General features: G+C 46.4%; 1 protein-coding gene across 1 annotated transcript; it reads right to left on the bottom strand.

Annotated features, from left to right (window-relative positions):
- Window positions 1-3,545: 3,545 nt before the first annotated feature.
- LOC119462616 (sodium-coupled monocarboxylate transporter 2) lies at window positions 3,546-3,974 on the bottom strand. The gene has a single exon (XM_037723947.1). The coding sequence runs from the start codon at window positions 3,972-3,974 to the stop codon at window positions 3,546-3,548; it is 429 nt and encodes a 142-aa protein (XP_037579875.1).
- Window positions 3,975-18,211: the final 14,237 nt, after the last annotated feature.

Genomic DNA, 18,211 nt, shown 5'->3' with positions numbered 1-18,211 from the left:
ATTCCATCACAGTCAATTAAATAAACCTCTTAGGTTACTAGCACTGGAGATAGCATGACCGGTGAAGGAAGGCCATGCTTATCAGAACGTGCTCTATAGCTGTTTTACAACATTAATTGTTCCCTGTGGTACTCGCAGATATTATCATGATGAATTAATAACCACCAGTGAAAGGCGACACAAAGGAAAGTGGGTTCCCTGCGCGAGCTTGCATGTAGCACTTCAAGCTTCCTGAAAGTACTCAGAAGCGCAACTATGTTCATGGGCAGTTGAAGCGTCGGATTGTGTATTCGACTGCGCTGCAAAAATGGTTGGGTACCCGGAATATCCATATGCAAATGTGTCATCCGATAAATTTAGGCTTGCTGACGGGTGTGCGAAAATGTTTCTCTGGTGATTATTTTTTAGATGTATGGTGCATACTTGAGGCACCAACGATGTCCTGCCGTCCTGGAAATTCATTTCAAGTGGGTTAGTCTTGCAAGCTCACCGGCTTCAATTCGCAAATTGAAATATGTGCCGTAGAGTAAGTAATTAAGAAGTGAATTGGTGAAAAAAATAACTATTTATTTTTAATGTCCGCCTCTTCGAATAATCTAGCTCAAGGACGAGAATAATGCTATCTGCACTGGCGAGTTTTAAAAATTCCATACAACTTAAAAATTCTTAGTGCCCGAGTCATTCTGCCGAGTGCCCTAGTCGTCTAATTTGTGGAGGCGCCGCTTCGAGTGAGTTGAAGACGTAAATTAAAGAAAAGGATAGAAAATGAAAAGAAAGCTGTCGCAGTTCCTCATGTAGCATCGACACAGAGAGAGAAAATCTGCATATAGCTAGTATGTTCTAATTAGCTATCCTGCAAGAGGACAAAAAGAGTGATCAAAATAATAATAATGGGGAGCGCGAAAAGCGAGGCCCACATACAATAATCACCTAACGCACGGAGAAATGGGCGTCACGTTGAGGTCATGGAGAAACGACACATTTACAAAGTCAAACGTGATAAAATAAATTGTAAAAAATGATGCCCAATAGCCAGAGGACCAACGCGCAGCCGAAAGCAGTGGCATAGAAAGGCGATCGCTATTCAGCGACCTACTGGCCGTGAAGAGTTCTTGTGACGTACCAGAACCGCTATAAATACTGCGGAAGCAGTATCGGTATCATCATCATCAGCAGCAGCCCATATTTATGTCCACTGCAGACGAAGGCCTCTCCCTGTGATCTCCAATTACCCCTGTCTTGCGCTAGCTGATTCCATCTTGCGCCTGCAAATTTCCTAACTTCATCGCCCACCTAGTTTTCTGCCGTCCTCGACTGCGCTTCTCATCTCTTGGTATCCGTCCTGTAACTCTAATGGTCCACCGGTTATCCATCCCACACATTACATGGCGTGCCTAGCTTCATTTTTTCCTCTTAATGTCAGCTAGAACATCGGCTATCCCCGTTTGCTCTCGGATCCACACCGCTCTATTCCTGTCTCTTAACGTTAGCCTAGAATTTTCTCTTTCCATCGTTCTTTGTGCGGTCCTTAATTTGTTCTCGAGCTTCTTTGTTAACCTCCAGGTTTCTGCCCCATATGTTAGTACCGGTAGAATGCAATGATTGTACACTTTTCTTTTCGACGACAGTGGTAATCTCCCAGTCAGGATTTGATAATGTCTGCCCTATGCACTCCAACCAAATTTTATTCTTCTGTGAATTTCTTTCTCATGATCAGGGTCCCCTGTGAGTAATCGACCTAGATAAACGTACTCCTTTAGACTCTAGAACCTGACTAGCGAACCTGAATTCTTGTTTTCCTGCCATGCTGTTGAACATTGTGTTTGTCTTGTGCATATAAGTCTTTAACCTCACTCTTACACTTTATCGGTTAAGGTCCTCAATCATTTGCTGTAATTCGTCCCCATTGTTGCTTAATAGAACAATGTCATCTGCAAAGCAAAGGTTGCTCAGATATTCGCCGGTTGATCCTCACTCCTAAGCCTTCCCAGTCTAAGAGCTTGAAGACTTCTAAGCATGCAGTGAATATAGCATTAGAGAGACTGTGCCACGTTGCCTGACCCCTTTCTTGAAAGATAACTTTCTACTTAAAAAAAAACAAGGTTGCTGTACAATCCTTGTAGATATTTGCCAAGATATTCACGTATGCCTCCTGTACTCCTTGATTACCCAATGCCTCTATGACTGCTGGTATCTCTACTAAATCAAACGCTTTTTCATAATCTATTAAAGTCATATAAAGAGGTTGATTGTACTCCGCAGATTCCTCTATACTGATTTACACATAGAATGATCCATCGTCGAATACTCCCTTCATGAAGCCAGCCTGTTCTCTTGGTTGGCTGAAGTCAGTGTCGCCCTGATTCTATTGGAAATCATCTTGGTGAATCTTTTATACAATACTGAAAGCAAGCTGATGGGTGTATAATTGTTCAATTCTTTAACGTCTCCCTTCTTATAGGATGAGTATAATGTTGGCGTTCTTCCAGCTTCTGGTACACTTGGAAGTCGTGAAGGCATTGCCGTATAAAGGGCCGCTAGCTTTTCAAGCACGATATATCATCGATCTTTAATTAAATCGACGGTTATTCCATCTTCTCCAGCAGCGTTTCCCCTGGTCATGTCTTTCAAGGCCCTTCTAACTTCATTGCTAGTTATAGAAGGAGCCTCTGTATCCTATTCCTCAACCCGGCCGCGGCGGCCGCATTTCGATGGAGGCGAAAGGCAAAAACGCCCATGTGCTTGCGCTGTAGTGCACGTTAAAGAACCCCAAGGTGGACCTCCACTACGGCGTGCCTCATAATCAGAACTGGTTTTGGCACGTAAAACTCCAGAATCAATCAATCCTGTTCATCACTACTTCGAACAAAAGTACCTTGGCGGCTCTGGGAACTGTACAGGTCAGTATAGAATTTTTCCGCTGCTTTTACTATGTCATAAAAACTGCTGATGATATTACCGTGCTTATCTTTCAGTGCATACATTTTGCCTTGTCCTATGCCAAGTTTTCTTCTCACTTATTTTATGCTGCGTCGATATTTTACTGCTTCCTCAATGTTTTCCACGTTATAATTTCAGATATCCCTTACTTTCTTGTTGATCAGTTTCGACAGTTCAGCGAATTGCATCTGATCTCTTGAGTTTAACACTTTCATGTTTTGTTGTTTCTTTATTAGGTCCTTTGTTTCTTGGGAGAGCTTACCTACTGGTTGCCTCGGCGCCTTACCTCCCACTTCAATTACTGCTTGTGAGATCAGCCTAGTTACGGTTTCATTCATTACCTCTATGTTGTCTTCATCTTCCTATTCCAAGGTGCATATTTGTTGGCGAGCAGCAGGCTAAATTGGTCTGCTTTTACCCTTACTGCATCTAGGTTGGCCTGTTTATTCTTCAGTAATTTTATACTTTCTTACTTCAAATTGAGAGAAATCCTAGACCTCACTATCCTATGGTCACTGCCATTTACCCTACCTAACAAATCTACTTCCTGCAGTATGCTGGGATCGGCAGAGATGATGAAATCTATTTCATTCCTTGTTTTTCCATTAGCGCTTTTCCAGGTCACTTCCAGGAAGCAGTATATCAGGAATTAGACCAAGACGAAGTAGAGGACCCGTGGCAATTTCGGCGAGAAAAGTGAACCTCACCTGAAATACAGACGTTATGCGCAGTTCGTACAAAACCGGGAGGAACAAGTGGGCGACCAGAGGTGCCACGACGATGATAGCCACGTCATTCCAGGCTTGATGGAATCCATACGCGTAGAAGTGACCCGTGAAACCAACAAGGCCCGTGGAGGACAACATGGTCGCCACCATGGACACAGCTAGGGGCAGCGATCGCAGGGACCGGCTGCCCAGAAACACTTCGGCAGTACCCGAGTGTTCTATTCGTCGACGGGAGAAGTAGACGCCCAAGCCGAGGTTGAAGGCCATCAGGATGCCAAACACAACGTACTCCGTGACCATAGTCATGTGGGCTGGCGTAAAAAAAAAAGTCGCGCTTGCACTAATGACGTCACGTTACACTTGCAGGAAAGATGAGAGCTGGTGATGAGGTACGAATGTCTCGCGCACTGCTGCGTGAAGTGATTCGTTCCAATAATGTTTTGTGCAACTCAGTGGTGTGGCGCATGCAGTTTCTTCAGACGCAAAGAAAAACATATTTATGGTCACTTCGGTCAATCGCTTTAACTTTGTAAAATCGGCAGTTTCACAAATAGCTCATCCCTCCATATTCCGCCTTGACATCTGAAACCTATCTGAATTAGGGCGATGCTTTCAGCCGCTTATTACAGGGTTTTTTTGCGAATGCGCTGAACAGAAACGAAGTTTCAACATGAAACCAACTCGAGCATATCAGAAATCTAAGCGGCCGATGACATCCTTAACGACAACACAAACAGCTTCTCCTACAGATAAACGAGAAATAAGGGCGATTTAATAAAAGAATTTGAGGCTTCTCCTGACGGTTAAATGAAAACAAATTACACTTAGAAACGCAACACAAAGCAAGAAAGCATTCAAAGTCATCCTACCTGTAGTCTATATGACGCATAAAATAAGTATTCGATCGTATTCTGTACACTGCAGTGGAAGGTTAATGACGTTCCTCTGTCTGCCTGCAAAGCATCATGTGGTACTGGTAATGACACCTACATCCTGCGCAAGTCTAACGCCGCGATAAAGGCCGGGGTCAATCAGGTGAGTGTCATTCACGTAGTTTCTATTTTTCCTTTGTGCATTATCTCTGCTGCGTACATTAGGCTAGATTTTCCCAAACACCTGGCGCTTCCTGTCTGAAATGTAAAGAGTGGTGACGTAGGCTAGATATCCAACAGTCAACTTAAAGCAAGACGACGTCATTAAAACCATCTTCGTATCAGGTAAGCAACATTACCTCGGCGTAGGTGCAACATTTATTGTATTTCGCACTGTACAGGAACAGGCTTGCCCAAGCCACAGTGGCTTGTGGGGCAGCGCCCGGCAACTAACGACATCACCGTGGAGAACTAATCTTATACAAAGCAAAAAAGAAAGAAAAAAGAAAGCAAACATGAAAAGGCTAAAGAAACTGAAAAAAAAAAGTTCCACATACGTGATTATGCACAGAAAGAAAAGTAAAGTTTAGAGTAACACAACAGAGAATGCAAAGTGTAATGCAACGTGGAATGCGATTTGCATGCACATCTATACTACATATTGCATGTGGATGCTTACATACGTAGGCAGTAAATATTTTTGCGCCATTATAGCGGCAAAAATGGGCTTGTAATAACGCTAAGACCCTTTCTCTTGAGAGGAAACACCGAATTGTTGATGAGGACAAATGAAGGCTTTTCTTTTTATTTTTATTTTTTGCCTACTTCTTGTGGCTAGCCAACATAAAAATGGCATGAAATAAACTTTCGTAGCTATCACTAACTCATACTATTTTCGGAGTTTTTTCGTAACTTTCGTAGCTATCAATCCCCCCCCCCCCCGTATTTCGGCACACACCAGGTGGTCTAAATTATTAAATAGCATTCAGCTACGGCTTCTGTCGTCGCAGGTGTAGTTTGAGCTCGCCGTCGAGAAGAATACATTTTTTTAGACGTAAAGGTGTTACGCCGAGTGCAGTACTGTTTACATTGTAGACTATGGTCTGCTATTAAAGGGGAGACTTGGCACGTAATATAGCCAATACAGCTGAAACATTTCTACGTTATTGAGAGGAAGTACGTCTCATAGGACGCACTAAGGGGACATGCTTGCTAAGCCTTCGTGCCTTCGTGTTATAACTTAGTTGTAGCTGGTGAAACTTACTATAGGGACGATTGAGGCTAGCTGGTACGACATATAGCGAAAACTGCGCTAAGTAACACGAGGCACACGCGATGATGGCGGAACATAAGTGTGTACAACTAGCGCAGGTAGCTAAATACGACGTTCAAAAGAAAATGGCCTCAAGGGATTCAAGATTCGCACACACTGTCACACAGCGTGAAAAAAATGGCACGAATAGGTACAGTGGCAACGAACAAACAATATGAGAAGCAACCTGATTTCGGAGCGGAGAAATTGCGATACCTGGCGCTGCAGCTCTGACGACACATTGATAGCGAGAGTACCGGCCGGTTCTTCTTCCTGGCGCTCGAGGGTACCTGGGCAGTTATAGTGGCGGCGTGGTAGTTGTGGCGTGGGCAGAATTACGGCTGGTCGGCATGCGAACGCGACAAATTCGCGATCTCTGGAATGGTGTTAGCTGACATAACCCGCGCTGCAAGCATGCGAAGATCCCCGCAGCCTCACTACCCGCCTGTTCCTGAAGAGCTACGTCGTGAGTCGCGATTTCGCCACTCCGGTTCTAACTTCTGCTTATCTTTTGATGCGAGTCATTCTTTGCCAAGCTCAGGCACTTTCTTTCTTTCTTTCTTTCTTTCTTTCTTTCTATCTATATATCTCTCTATTTATCTATCTATCTATCTATCTATCTATCAGTTCTTTTACGCTGCAGTGCTGGCGGTGCCCACCAACTTGAGCCACTTGCTATATGCTCGTCATGCCGTCATGGTCGCTGCATCGACCTCACTCGAGCTTCGTCATCCTATAGACTCTCGCCTGTGATTCTCGCGCAATACCTGCGCCCTAGCCAAGTGGCGCACGTAAGAAGATCCCGAGTCCGATGACCGATAAAAAGATGTGGTTTTCGATGCCAGGCTATAGTGCACAAATATCTGCAACTCAAAAGCGTGTACACGGACTAGAGGAAGATGTCGAAAACGTTGGCAACCGAGTGCAGGGTAATTGAAAGTATAAACAGACAACCAGGAGCGGTATATAGAGAGAATAAACTTTAATCAAAAGAGAACGCGAGCGTAGGTCGCTCCTCCGCTCTGCAGTGGGTGGTCCCCTCAGTCCAGGAGTCCAGCGGCCTTAGCTGCCCTTCTCTTGAGCTGTTCTTCGAGTCGGAGCTGGACAGCGCTGTCTAGCATTGCCGTGTGGTGGGGTGTGTTATGGCTGTGTGAGCTGTGGTGTGTTCAAGAGAAAGTGAGAGAAACAGAGACGGCTAATTGGTTGCAAAGGTTACAAAAAACAAGTCATGGAGACTTACAAAAACGGCATGATACAAAGCAGGAGGGAAAATGTGTACCAATATGCAAAGGCGAGTGCCTTGCTATTTGAAACCCGAGCTGGCTGCCCGGGGTCAGAAACCTACCGGGGAAAATATGCACCACTGGATGCGGTATGTGTGTGCTGCAAAAGAAGCCCAGAAACGACTGGGCACATCGTAATAGAATGCAAAAATATTCACCCAGCGACGCCCGTACGGAGTGTCCACCATCCAGAAGCGTGGAATAAGGTCGAATAATGAACTAGTCAGCTGTCGAGAGAAGTAAGAGACAATTATTTATTAGTGAACGAAAAGCAGGAAAGCGATGGATACAACCGGAGTCATTGCAAGCATAACTAATGGTACAATATGGTGAGAAGTGTTAAATACGAAAGTTAAGTAGACATCAGATAAGCAAAAGGCCAGATAGCGATAGAGTAGTAATACGTGGTTTGATTAAGCATGCCAGGAGACGGGTCGTTTCACAGGAGATGCTAATAAACGTCATTATCATCAACGCGAATCTTGGTTGCTGAACATCGGGTAGTGGTTTCATCCGTACAAACAGCGGTTCAAAAGGAATTTTCCCACGGACGTTGATTTCTGGTCGCCAATCAGCAACGCGCCACCTCCTCGTTCCTGCCAACTCAATCCTTCTCTAAATCCCAACCTCAAACCAACCCGATAGGACTAGGAGGCGGCCCTGCTCGGCTGCCTGGACCTTCCGGCCCAACAGGCCATCGTTCGGTGTGTCATCCAGCGGCCACGACTAATGGAGTCCCACGACCAATGGACCTATTATTGTTAGGAAGCTGGCCCACTAAAGGCTGGTATTCGAACAACCGCTCTGTAAATAATACTTTAATAAATGTTTTCCACCACCACCATCCTCGTTCCTCCCTACGTGCGCTCCGGACTTTGACGGCCCTTCTCGTCTTACCGGGCCGCTTAATCAAACATTGAGGGCTGTTCTTTCATGCTGCATTTTTAGTCTGAGTACCGCAAAGCTTCGCCAAACTGCAGCATGGCAGCATTATCACAGCGGCTCGGATCGACGACCCTTGGCTTTTGACCCTCATAACGAAGCTCTTAGAGGGCCGCAGCTTCATTGAAAAGTACGTCAACTCGGACTTTGCGTCGGACTCAGGTGTCACACAGAGGGTCGCTTGCCTACGCCGCCGGAGCACCTAAACATGGTAGCTGGCCTGCGCGACCCCGGGGCGTCGCACTACGCTGACTAAACGGACCCACGCCGTCGTGCGTCTCTATCGCCTACAGTTGCTTGTTGTTGAGGTGATGAGCTGGAGAGGTTAAACCAAACGCGTTGGTTTATCATCGCGATGGCAGTTACATGGACACTCCAGGCGCATTCCTGCCGTTGGCATCGCCATCGACGTCGCCGTGGCCATCGCCGTGAGGTTCCGTATAAAGTTCAAGGGCGATAAAATCGTCGCCGCGCACCACATGCTGTATGTGCGAGTGAAAGCGTGTGAGCCGGCGATCGCGGCTCTATCTCGCGCACGCAAGGGAGGAAAGCGGGAAGGACGTACGTTGTCTTCCGTCGTGCGCAACGCTCTGGGGAGGGTAGGGAGTGGGGGGGGGGGGGGCATTCTACTTTGGGCGGCCCGGGTGGCCACGAACTGTATCTTGAAAGTCATCTGCGTTGAGTACACAGTCCGCCGTGCGCTGTATTCCCGCGGCTTAGTTCGCTTTGATGCGAGGCCCAGCACGTACGTCAATTCTTTCGCTGCTGCTGCTGCGCTTCCTCAATCCAGCGTTTTGCCTGCAAATTTCCTAACTTCACCACCCCACCTAGTTTTCTGCCGTCCTCGACTGCACTTCGCTTCTCTTGGTATCCATTCTGTAACTCTGATGGTCCACCGGTCATCCATTCTACGCATTACATGGCCTGTCCAGCTACATTCTTTCCTCTTAATGTCAACTAGAATATCGGCTATCCCCATTTGCACTCTCATCCACAGCGCTCTCTTAGATGTCTCCTAACGTTAGGCCTAACATTTTTCATTCCATCGCTCTTGGTGCGGTCCTTAACTTGTTCTCCACATTCTTTGTTAGTCTCCAAGTTTGTGCCCCACATGTTAGCACCGGTAGAATGCAATGATTGAGCACTTCGTATACCTCTTATTGTACTTGTGTACTTCGTGTAGATGTCCACTAATTGCTATCGCAATCGATGCCTCGCCTTTCGGTCAAAGCTGCGACTTTTTCTACATATCTACAACCTCAACTGGCTCCATAGATATAGTAGCACAGTGCATCTCAGAGCACTTAAATGTCTGACCACGCACATGTCTGAGCAAAAGGCCCGATATTTAGGCCATCGTCTTTACTATAGGCCACTAGACGAGGGAATTTGATTACTGTGTCCCGGCCAGTCAAAAGAGTCGAAGAGTTCGCAGCATTCCGCCTATGATGCCGCACCAATTCGCTAGACTCCGCCCCTGATATTGCGCAATCGCTCCCATATATGATGCAATCATGAGGCAGTAGGGAATCAAGTTACCAAGCCTGTTACCACGCCTAGCGTATACATTGGCTCCTTGCATGAATTAGTGGGCACTTCGTGATGGTCAGCTTGTAGCCTAGCCTTGACGGCCATTACCGCTTTCAGAGTATAAAGTGGTTGCTGTCACCTTGAAGGGAACTGCTTTCTTCACCCTTCAATAGTCAGCCCCGGGCTTTGTCGTCGTCTAGGCGGGCGCTGGTGAAGTGGTCACTTCGCGGGAAACGCACCACGAATGTCCTTCCCGTCATGAGACGCAACAGCTCAGAGGTAGAGGAACGTATTCCTGGTGGTCGACTATCTTTGTAAGCTCGTGCTCTTTCGGATCCTCAACATGTCCGAGCTTCACAATGAGGGCCTTCACAGACTCATCGAAAAATTCAAAGAGCTGGTGGAGGCGAACCACCGCAGGGTCAACGCCATAGCCTGCAAAGTGCCTCGCATAACTTCGTTTCTGGCACTGCGTGGGACCTGCATACCGCCTTTTTAAAATTTTAATATATGAAGCTGTTTTTCTTGAGGTTATCGACAGAATTATCTTGCACGCCAAGAAGTGCGTCGTCGCCTTACATGGCGTATAATTCGCCTGCGCGCTTCAGGAAACACGGGCGTGTGCATGGTTCTATTCTGTTCCGCCCCTAAACAGGAAAAGCAGAGAAGCAGAGAAGTTCACAGAAGCAGAGAAGTTATGACGGAACAGCGTGCGTGGTGTAATCATTCAGTCACTTGTATGCAGGGCGCGAGACGTAACGAAACCTGCGCGGCGTAGAGTTGCCATTTTTTTGCGATCATTTGCAATAAGTCACAGTTTCTTCCGAGCGGTGAAGTATTCATTGCGATAGCTATACACACTAAGCTTAGTAGTGCAGTAGCATAAAGTGCAGTGAACATTCGCCTTTTAACTAAATTAAGAAGCATGATGTGACGCGCGCACAGGCAAACATGAAAACATCTCAGTGGATCACCGCGGACACTCGCTGTCACAACGCTCACGTGATAAACAGCGGCAGCACCGGCGAGTGAATTCTGCTTCGTCTGCCTCTTACATCAACGCGAACTAGGCGCGCGAAAGCACGGCGCACGCGAAGCCATCAGCTTTCTCAAGTGGGGTCGCCCTTGAACTCACCGCAGACTACCTCCAAGATAGGACGCCCGCGGCCGCGCTCAGCTGTGCCATGCGCAGACGCGGCCGGAGTAGAAGCGGAAACGCGCTCTACCCTGCACCCCCTCCTAGCACACGTACATGGGCCCACTCCCCTCCCCCCTCACATGCGCAATAAGTCGGCGCGCACCGTCCCCGCCTTCTTCCCTTTCTCGCGCGATAATGCGGCACCACACCAAGCTTCTCGACTCACCATCGCATGCTTTACCTCGCACCTTCGGGGGAACGCGCGCCCGCGATTTTATCGCACTTGAACTATATACGAAAAATCACGGTGACGCCGACGGCGGTCATTCTCCTCGAGGGCCCATATAATTGTAAGACACTCCGCTAGGCTGCTTATGATAAACATTAGCATCGAGGAGAACAGAGATAAAAAATGCTAACACTCGCTCGTCTCCCTCTTTCGTAAAGAAGGGAGGTTGATCGTCAAATGCGTAATCTATGTCTCTTTGCTCACAATGTCACTGAAAATTGCACACACATGCTCAACATTGTGGTTTCGTGTGCAGAGATGGCTTTTCCAGGCTAAAGCTCCGGAATGGCTACTCAAATTGCAAAGCTATGAATGCCGAAACATTTTTTGTATGCTAATATGTAAATGAAGATTTTCAACGTTATTAGCGACGTCATTGTGATCTACGACGGAATATAACTTATCAGTTGTTTTTTTTTCAAAAGCGCGAAAAATCTTGAAAAGAATGGGACATGTGTTGAAGCACGGGCTACAAATTATTTAACTCCTACCGAAACATACGAAGCAATGCACGTATGCAATAATGTGGGATGTTGAGCGGGTTGGTGGCTAATCATCATGCGATATGGTAATCGTATAGTAGTCCCCTTGGCGCAAGCAGACGACAGGAAAAGTGCGGCGCAGATGGGGTAACTAGTAGCGCCACAAGGCTCGTAGTGGCAGAAATATGAGCTAGAACAGGCGCGCTGGCGTTCTGCTCGCTGGTCAGGTCAGTACTACAGTAGGTCATGGGTGTGTGATCGCCTGTGGTTCGACAACGCGTTGACCAAAATCGGCAACATACGAAACGAACAGTCGCGAGTCAACTCCGTCGCAGTGCTGCAGCAAGAGTTTCCCGGTGGTTATCAGAGTGAGTACGTGGTTTGTTCCTTGGTAGCCGGCAAGGTCCCTGCAATGCAGCCACATACCACACACCGTATATATATCACCACATATCACGCACCGCATATATATCACCACATATCACACACCGCACTGCTTCGCCCCAATAACCATGATTAACTTCGTGGATATGCGGTGATTTGTCTTATTGCGAAAGCAATTATATGGACACTCCAAAGCGGATTTCTGCCGACGGCGTCGCCTTCGCCTTGAGGTTCCTTATGACGTCAATGGCGATGAAATCGTTGCCGCGCTCCGGACGCTGTATGTGCGAGTGCAAGGGCGCGAGGGACGTGCGCTTTCACGGGGAGCGAACGCACGTCGGAGAGCAAACGCGCGTTATGTGCCGTGCTCCCTGAAGGGCTTCAGAATTAGCGTCTCTTTCCTCCTTTACAATCACCATATATAGGGTGTGTTCCAATTCTGGACAGCACCGGAGACTGTCTACGTAGACAGCTAAGGAGACAGCCAAGACAGCTTCGAGGCCAAGTAATGGAACGCGTTTCGAACCGTCTGGATGACGTATGAAAGACGCGTCTGCGACGAGACGCCACCGCGCGGCGACAAGAAAAAGTAGAGAAAAGCACGCATTATTTCTGTATTTTAATTCCTTGCGCCTGCGAACCTATGAAAAACACGATGCGACTTACATTGAGGGCGTAGGACCCAAGCACGTTTACGTTTTCTTGTGGGCAGACGACCTTCCTGTCGGCTTTCCAAGCATCCTGCTCAGCCGCCATCTTATTTGGACAGGAAAGTAGCCTGCATCGTTTCTGACTTCGATGCTGTCTTCGCGAAGCTGTCTACTTTGACGCCTTCGTGAGAAATTGAACGAGACTTAAGATGGCCGCTGTCCACTTAGCCGTCTACTTTGCCGTCTTAGGCGGGTATTGGAACACAGCCTTAGAGATCAAAGGCGACTTTTTCCAATAAACTTGGATATGCAGCAGCACCAGCAACTGCGCAGAACTGTTGTCGACGCAATCGCCGTATTGCCACGTTCGCACCGTACGCGCGCTGCGTTGGTGACTGTTGCCAGGCCTCTGGGGGCGGATCGGAGGTTTTCAACGAGATCAGAACGGGAAACTTGTCGAGCAGCGTCGGAAGTCTTTAGCACCTTTATAGTGCATAGAAATATTCTAGGCACTATACCACCTTCTCGCCTCGGAACGTTTTTATATAAATACGCATTTGGTGCCGCAGCTAAACGTCGCCTCCCCTCCCTCCCTCCCATCCCCCCCCCCCCGGCCTTTCGCGCGACGGAAGAAGTCGCGATCGCTCTCTCTCTCTCTCTCTCTCTATATATATATATATATATATATATATATATATATATGGTGATTGTAAAGGAGGAAAGAGACGCTTAATTATGCAGCATTTCAGGAGATTTGGCGCTGAGCCGTGCTCCCTCAAGGGCTGCAGAAGATAGCGCCAACCTTTCCCTTTCCCTCAAGAACCACTTATCATCACGGCGCAGAACGCGCGTTTCTTCTCCGCCGTGCGTTCACTACCCGTGTAAGCGCGCGTCTCTCGCGCCTTTTCGCTCGCACATACAGCGTCCGGCGCGTGGCGACGATTTCATCGCCGTTGACGTCATACCCCACTGAACACACATTGGTCTAGAAGCCGTCTTCAAGACGTCTTGACAAGATAAGCAAGACGTCTTCAAAACCATTTTAAACGTTGACAAGACGTCTTGGAGACGTTCTGGCAAGATATTAAGACTTCTTGAAGACATCTTACCAAGATTTTGTCGGACGTCTTAAAACGTTCTGTAGCCGTCTCTAAGACCGTCTAATGCACCGCCAAATTTGGGATATCAGACGTCTTGCAAGACATCTGGTAGACGTCTTAAAGACGGCTAGAAAGCGTCTTGCAAGACATCTTGCGAACGTTTTGAAAACGGCTACAAAACGTTCTGCTGGACGTTTTGAGGATGTCTTGAAAACGTTTTTAAATGCTTTGAACATCTACTTGCCAACTAAGGCATGACCTTTTCTAGCCGTTCGTATTTAGCTAATTAAGCCCTAAATTGTTTTACAGTATTTACAAAAGATAGTGAGTGTAAATATACTTAGTCTAAAGTGCACAGGACGTGAAATCTGAACACGACGTAGGTTATTTCAACACAATGTATTCCATAAAGTTACCAAGTCTTCCCGTTGTGGAAAAAAAGTGAAGAAACAAATAAGGAATAAACACGGTGACTGTCAATATATACATACTATATTAAGTACAACGGATTTGAACTCTCTAAACTTTAGTTCAACACGTAATCTATTGTGAGCTAGGGGAAGCACTAGCATACTTTAAAGTCTCTAGAAGCTGAAATTACGTCATATTACAATCGAGATGGTCTGTCTCCTTCCGATGTCAACTATCCAACGAAATGTTGCGTAGCTTCAGTGATCTTGCTAGACACGGCATACATTGCTCATTATGGTCCGGGAAGACCCAATATAATTTTACTTACGTTGTCAACACTGATCTAGATTTGCAGATGGAATAATATCAAAGACTCCTGCAACACTATTACAGAATTTTTCCTTGCATGGATGTTTGGCACACTCAAGAATTTAGATACACCAAACACCCTTCCATTATAGCATTAATTATAAAGGAATTGAGTGTCTCCTTGTTATCTGCTACATAGAGAAATCAATGAGGATGTTCGTATTCTTTGCAATATTGAAAAAAGGTTGGCTTCACCGACAGTACCAATCCCTATGGCCCATTTCTTACAACCTACCATAGCAACACTGAAACATTGGCAAAGCCACAAAAGCGATAAACACGTGTCAAAGCCACGTAGGCTTAACATAAAGCAAGATTGTTCACACAAATGAATTGCTAAAGTGGTCAATGGTTTGAAAGAATTTTTAATAAATCAGTAACATGCCACTACATAAGCAAAATGTTTCTAATGCACTTCCTAGAGTTTTGCATTGTGGCTGTCTGTTATAATTGGTCACTTCACAATTCAGGGAACTGGCTTAGACATTTCCACAGGCTGATGATGCACCCGCAGAAAATTTAGCGCGTTCTAATGATGCTTGGCCTCAGATTTTGCACCTGCAATTAGAAGGTAAGACAAAAGATTAACAAATATGTTACAGTGAAACAGGATATAACAAATTACTGTATACAACAAAATGACGTTCCCGCTGAAATCACCGAAGAGATGAATGTTTTTATAACCTCGTTTCAACGAAGTAAAATTATCCTGCCAATAGATACACCAAACTTCAGTTTTCTCCGAAAAAAGAAATGCCCGACCCTTGCAGGCTCGCTTCTGCTTTCCGCAGGGTAGAGCACACATTCCTTGCCGATGTTTAAAACGTTTACGTATTTGCGTTGAATCCACCGTTCAACACTGGTCCTTGTCACCACTACGCGTAGGTGCGCATAAGCAGACTCTAGATCGCCGTGGCAATTCCTCTCACTGCGGCACCGCGCAGGCTAGTTAGTGCAGCTATAGGCGAGGCCTCAGAGATTGCGCCGGTGCAATTTCAGAGGCCACGCCTCCCTGTGTGTACCACGTGCTGCTCGCACATGACGAGCATTGTTGGTGTCGCAGCGTGCAACCTATTCAACCGTCACCGTTTCAGCGGTTTCGCGATGCTGGAGACGACCCAAATAAAAGCGGTAACGAAAGATCATCACATTGAAACAGAAGGCAGCTATCGTAAAGGCAATCGTGTCAGATGCTAAGAAGTGGTGTGTTAAGGACACCGAAGTTTCTTTTGCTGTTTTATCAGAAGTTCAGCGAGCACGTGGCCATGTAGTGGTTCTGCTGGCCGAAAAGCCGTCTTCTTCTATACAAGTTGAAATTTGTGCGCGACATTGCGCATGTATTGCAGTGAACGGCAGTAATGAATATAATGACGTAATTTTGGCTCCCCCTTGGGCTTCGCTATAAAAAGATTTTATTGCATATGACTGGTAAGAGTTCCGACTCATTTATACCGCAGCCTTGTTTGGAAACACTAACTGTTAGAAATCCGACCTAGGTATCTTCCGTATGCAGATGCAACAATGCCATCGCTGCGATTCGGCCTTATCTGTAGCCCCGGTAGCAAGCTCCCGATATACTACCGTGAAATCCGGATTCTTGGCGATAACAACATCCTTGTCCAAGAAGGCCAGTGCCATGGTTGGAGGTTGCCACGTCATCCACAACTACATCGCAAGCGACATTTTTCGTTTTCAAATCATACACATGCTGCAAGCCCTTTTTCGAAATTGCATCTTTTGTTGATTTAAATGTAGTAGCAGTTTGCGCCGAAAAACAATTCTACACCGTGTCCTTCACATGTACCAGTTCCTGATGCAACGTGCAGGCAGGAACATATATGCGCCGCGCGTCATAGGTTTTCAGAAAACGTGACAAGGCCTCCTCTTGGGACATGTTGAATGGCAGCGTCGACTCAAGGACGCGCGGCCAAGCGAGGTCACTGGTCAACTTGAACGATGTTCTACGCAACGAATGAAACACTTCCGGGGTAACCGCACTCAGAATGTTCGCGACGTAATTTGAGCCAGGCGCGTAGCCCGGATATTTTTTTCAGGGGTGGGGTTGGGGGAGCTAAAGCACTGCGATCGTCCTGACTGTGGTGCTTCGTTCTTTTAAGCTCCCAGGCGTCGGAGAAGCGTTGAGACGCGAATGCCCATAATAGCCGCACGTTCGAAGGATACGCGCCTTTGTTAATATAGGCGACGTGCCAGGCACAAAAGGGAGCAGGGCGCCGGCCGTAAAGAAATAGACAAAATTTGGAGAGGGGGAGGGGCGGAAGCCCGGTCACCCACCCCCACCTGATACGCCACTGCCCTGAGCGTTCTGATTTAGAGCAAATTTGCCGGGATCGCCGTAAAATTTTTATTTAAAATCCTCGCGACCAGATTTCTGACAATGACTTGCACAGATTACGTCCGAGTGAGCATAACCGGAAATGTTCATTCGTTCCATGAAATATCGTTGAGGCCTGCCCCATTGCCCGCCACGCGCGCCCTCGAGCTCGCACGACCCTCGCCTATGTCACTTGAGTGAGCAAGGCCATCGCAATTGTTCTGAAACCCTATGAAGTCAATGTCCCACGTTTAGGCCCGCTAGTTGCAGCATGAACAGGCAGATGTGAAGATTCAGAAGATATGTTCCAAGCATTGTATACAGAACAGCCTGCGCGAATCGCGACTATCTTTACATCAGCGAAAGCAGTCTCTCTGAAACCGCTTGAAGCAAGAAATTATGTCAAAGAGATGAATTAGAAATGAATCAGAAGTGAAGAAACAATGTCGTTTACATTGCAGTTGCGGAGCACGTGGCAGGCTGAATATGCCACCGACGAGAAAAGGCTTCTATCATTGCTAAAGAAACTGGATTTGAAAAGAGTTTCCCGAATACCTTGCTATCCAGACTACAGAAAACTGCAGAAAAAAAAAAAACGCTGTATCGCAACGATGGCAATATCCTGCCTGCAGACGCAGAATGCCGTCGTTTCGAGCAGTTCGTGTTTTGATCAAGGCTTCCGTACGTCAAATTCTTATTAGCACTTTTTGATCGGCGTCCTTTGTTTTTTTTTTTCTTCTTGTAACATGAACTCCAGAACCAAGAGAAAACATAAGCCAGATGCAGCATTGAATTTGAACTGATTATCCTAGCTGTTGCAAAGTATGCAAGTCAATGTGAGCAAAATTCTACGTATTAATCATTCTTGTGGTTTAAATTAGGACTGATAGATTTGTCAATAACCAAGTGAAGAAGCATAAAAAAAATTCGGTCGAAACTAGCAGTTAATGAGGACACAAAAATGCATATGCCGCACATACAGGCCACACTTAGAATTTATTTATTTAAAGGCGCAAACGATTTGACATTGCATCCGTGTGGTATTCTTAAGGCCAACATCTTGTTCTGTCATTACTGAGGCCTCAATGGCGTATTCACTTTCTTCTGTCATCCTCGCCTCAGTGGTAAGCTCAACCTACTTAGCGGTTGGTTCAGCTTACCGGTAACAACATACTCAATTAAAATGACAATTACATGACAAGCGCCATAGGCTAGTCATATCACTACTTCAAACCATTACGTTATTAAGCACCTGGAATAGCATGTCAGGCGAATAGCCAGGCTACCATCTCCAGCATTTCATTAAACAATGTTTCTCTCTCTCTCTCTATGTGACACAGAAAGCAGCTTAATAACGTAATGGTTTGAGGCATGTGATATGACTGGACCATTGCACTTGCCTAAGTGCTATCTGCCACATGCAATGTTTTTTTTTTTTTAATTTGGATC

This window comes from Dermacentor silvarum, chromosome 8 (genome assembly GCF_013339745.2).
Source record: "Dermacentor silvarum isolate Dsil-2018 chromosome 8, BIME_Dsil_1.4, whole genome shotgun sequence".
NCBI lineage: Eukaryota > Metazoa > Arthropoda > Arachnida > Ixodida > Ixodidae > Dermacentor > Dermacentor silvarum.
The sequence above is the reverse complement of the archived record's forward strand: the minus strand, read 5'-3'. Positions and strand labels throughout refer to the sequence as shown.

Excerpts from the sequence above, each read along its gene's own strand:
- LOC119462616 (XM_037723947.1), bottom strand. The coding sequence starts at position 3,974 with ATGACTATGGTCACGGAGTACGTTGTGTTTGGCATCCTGATGGCCTTC.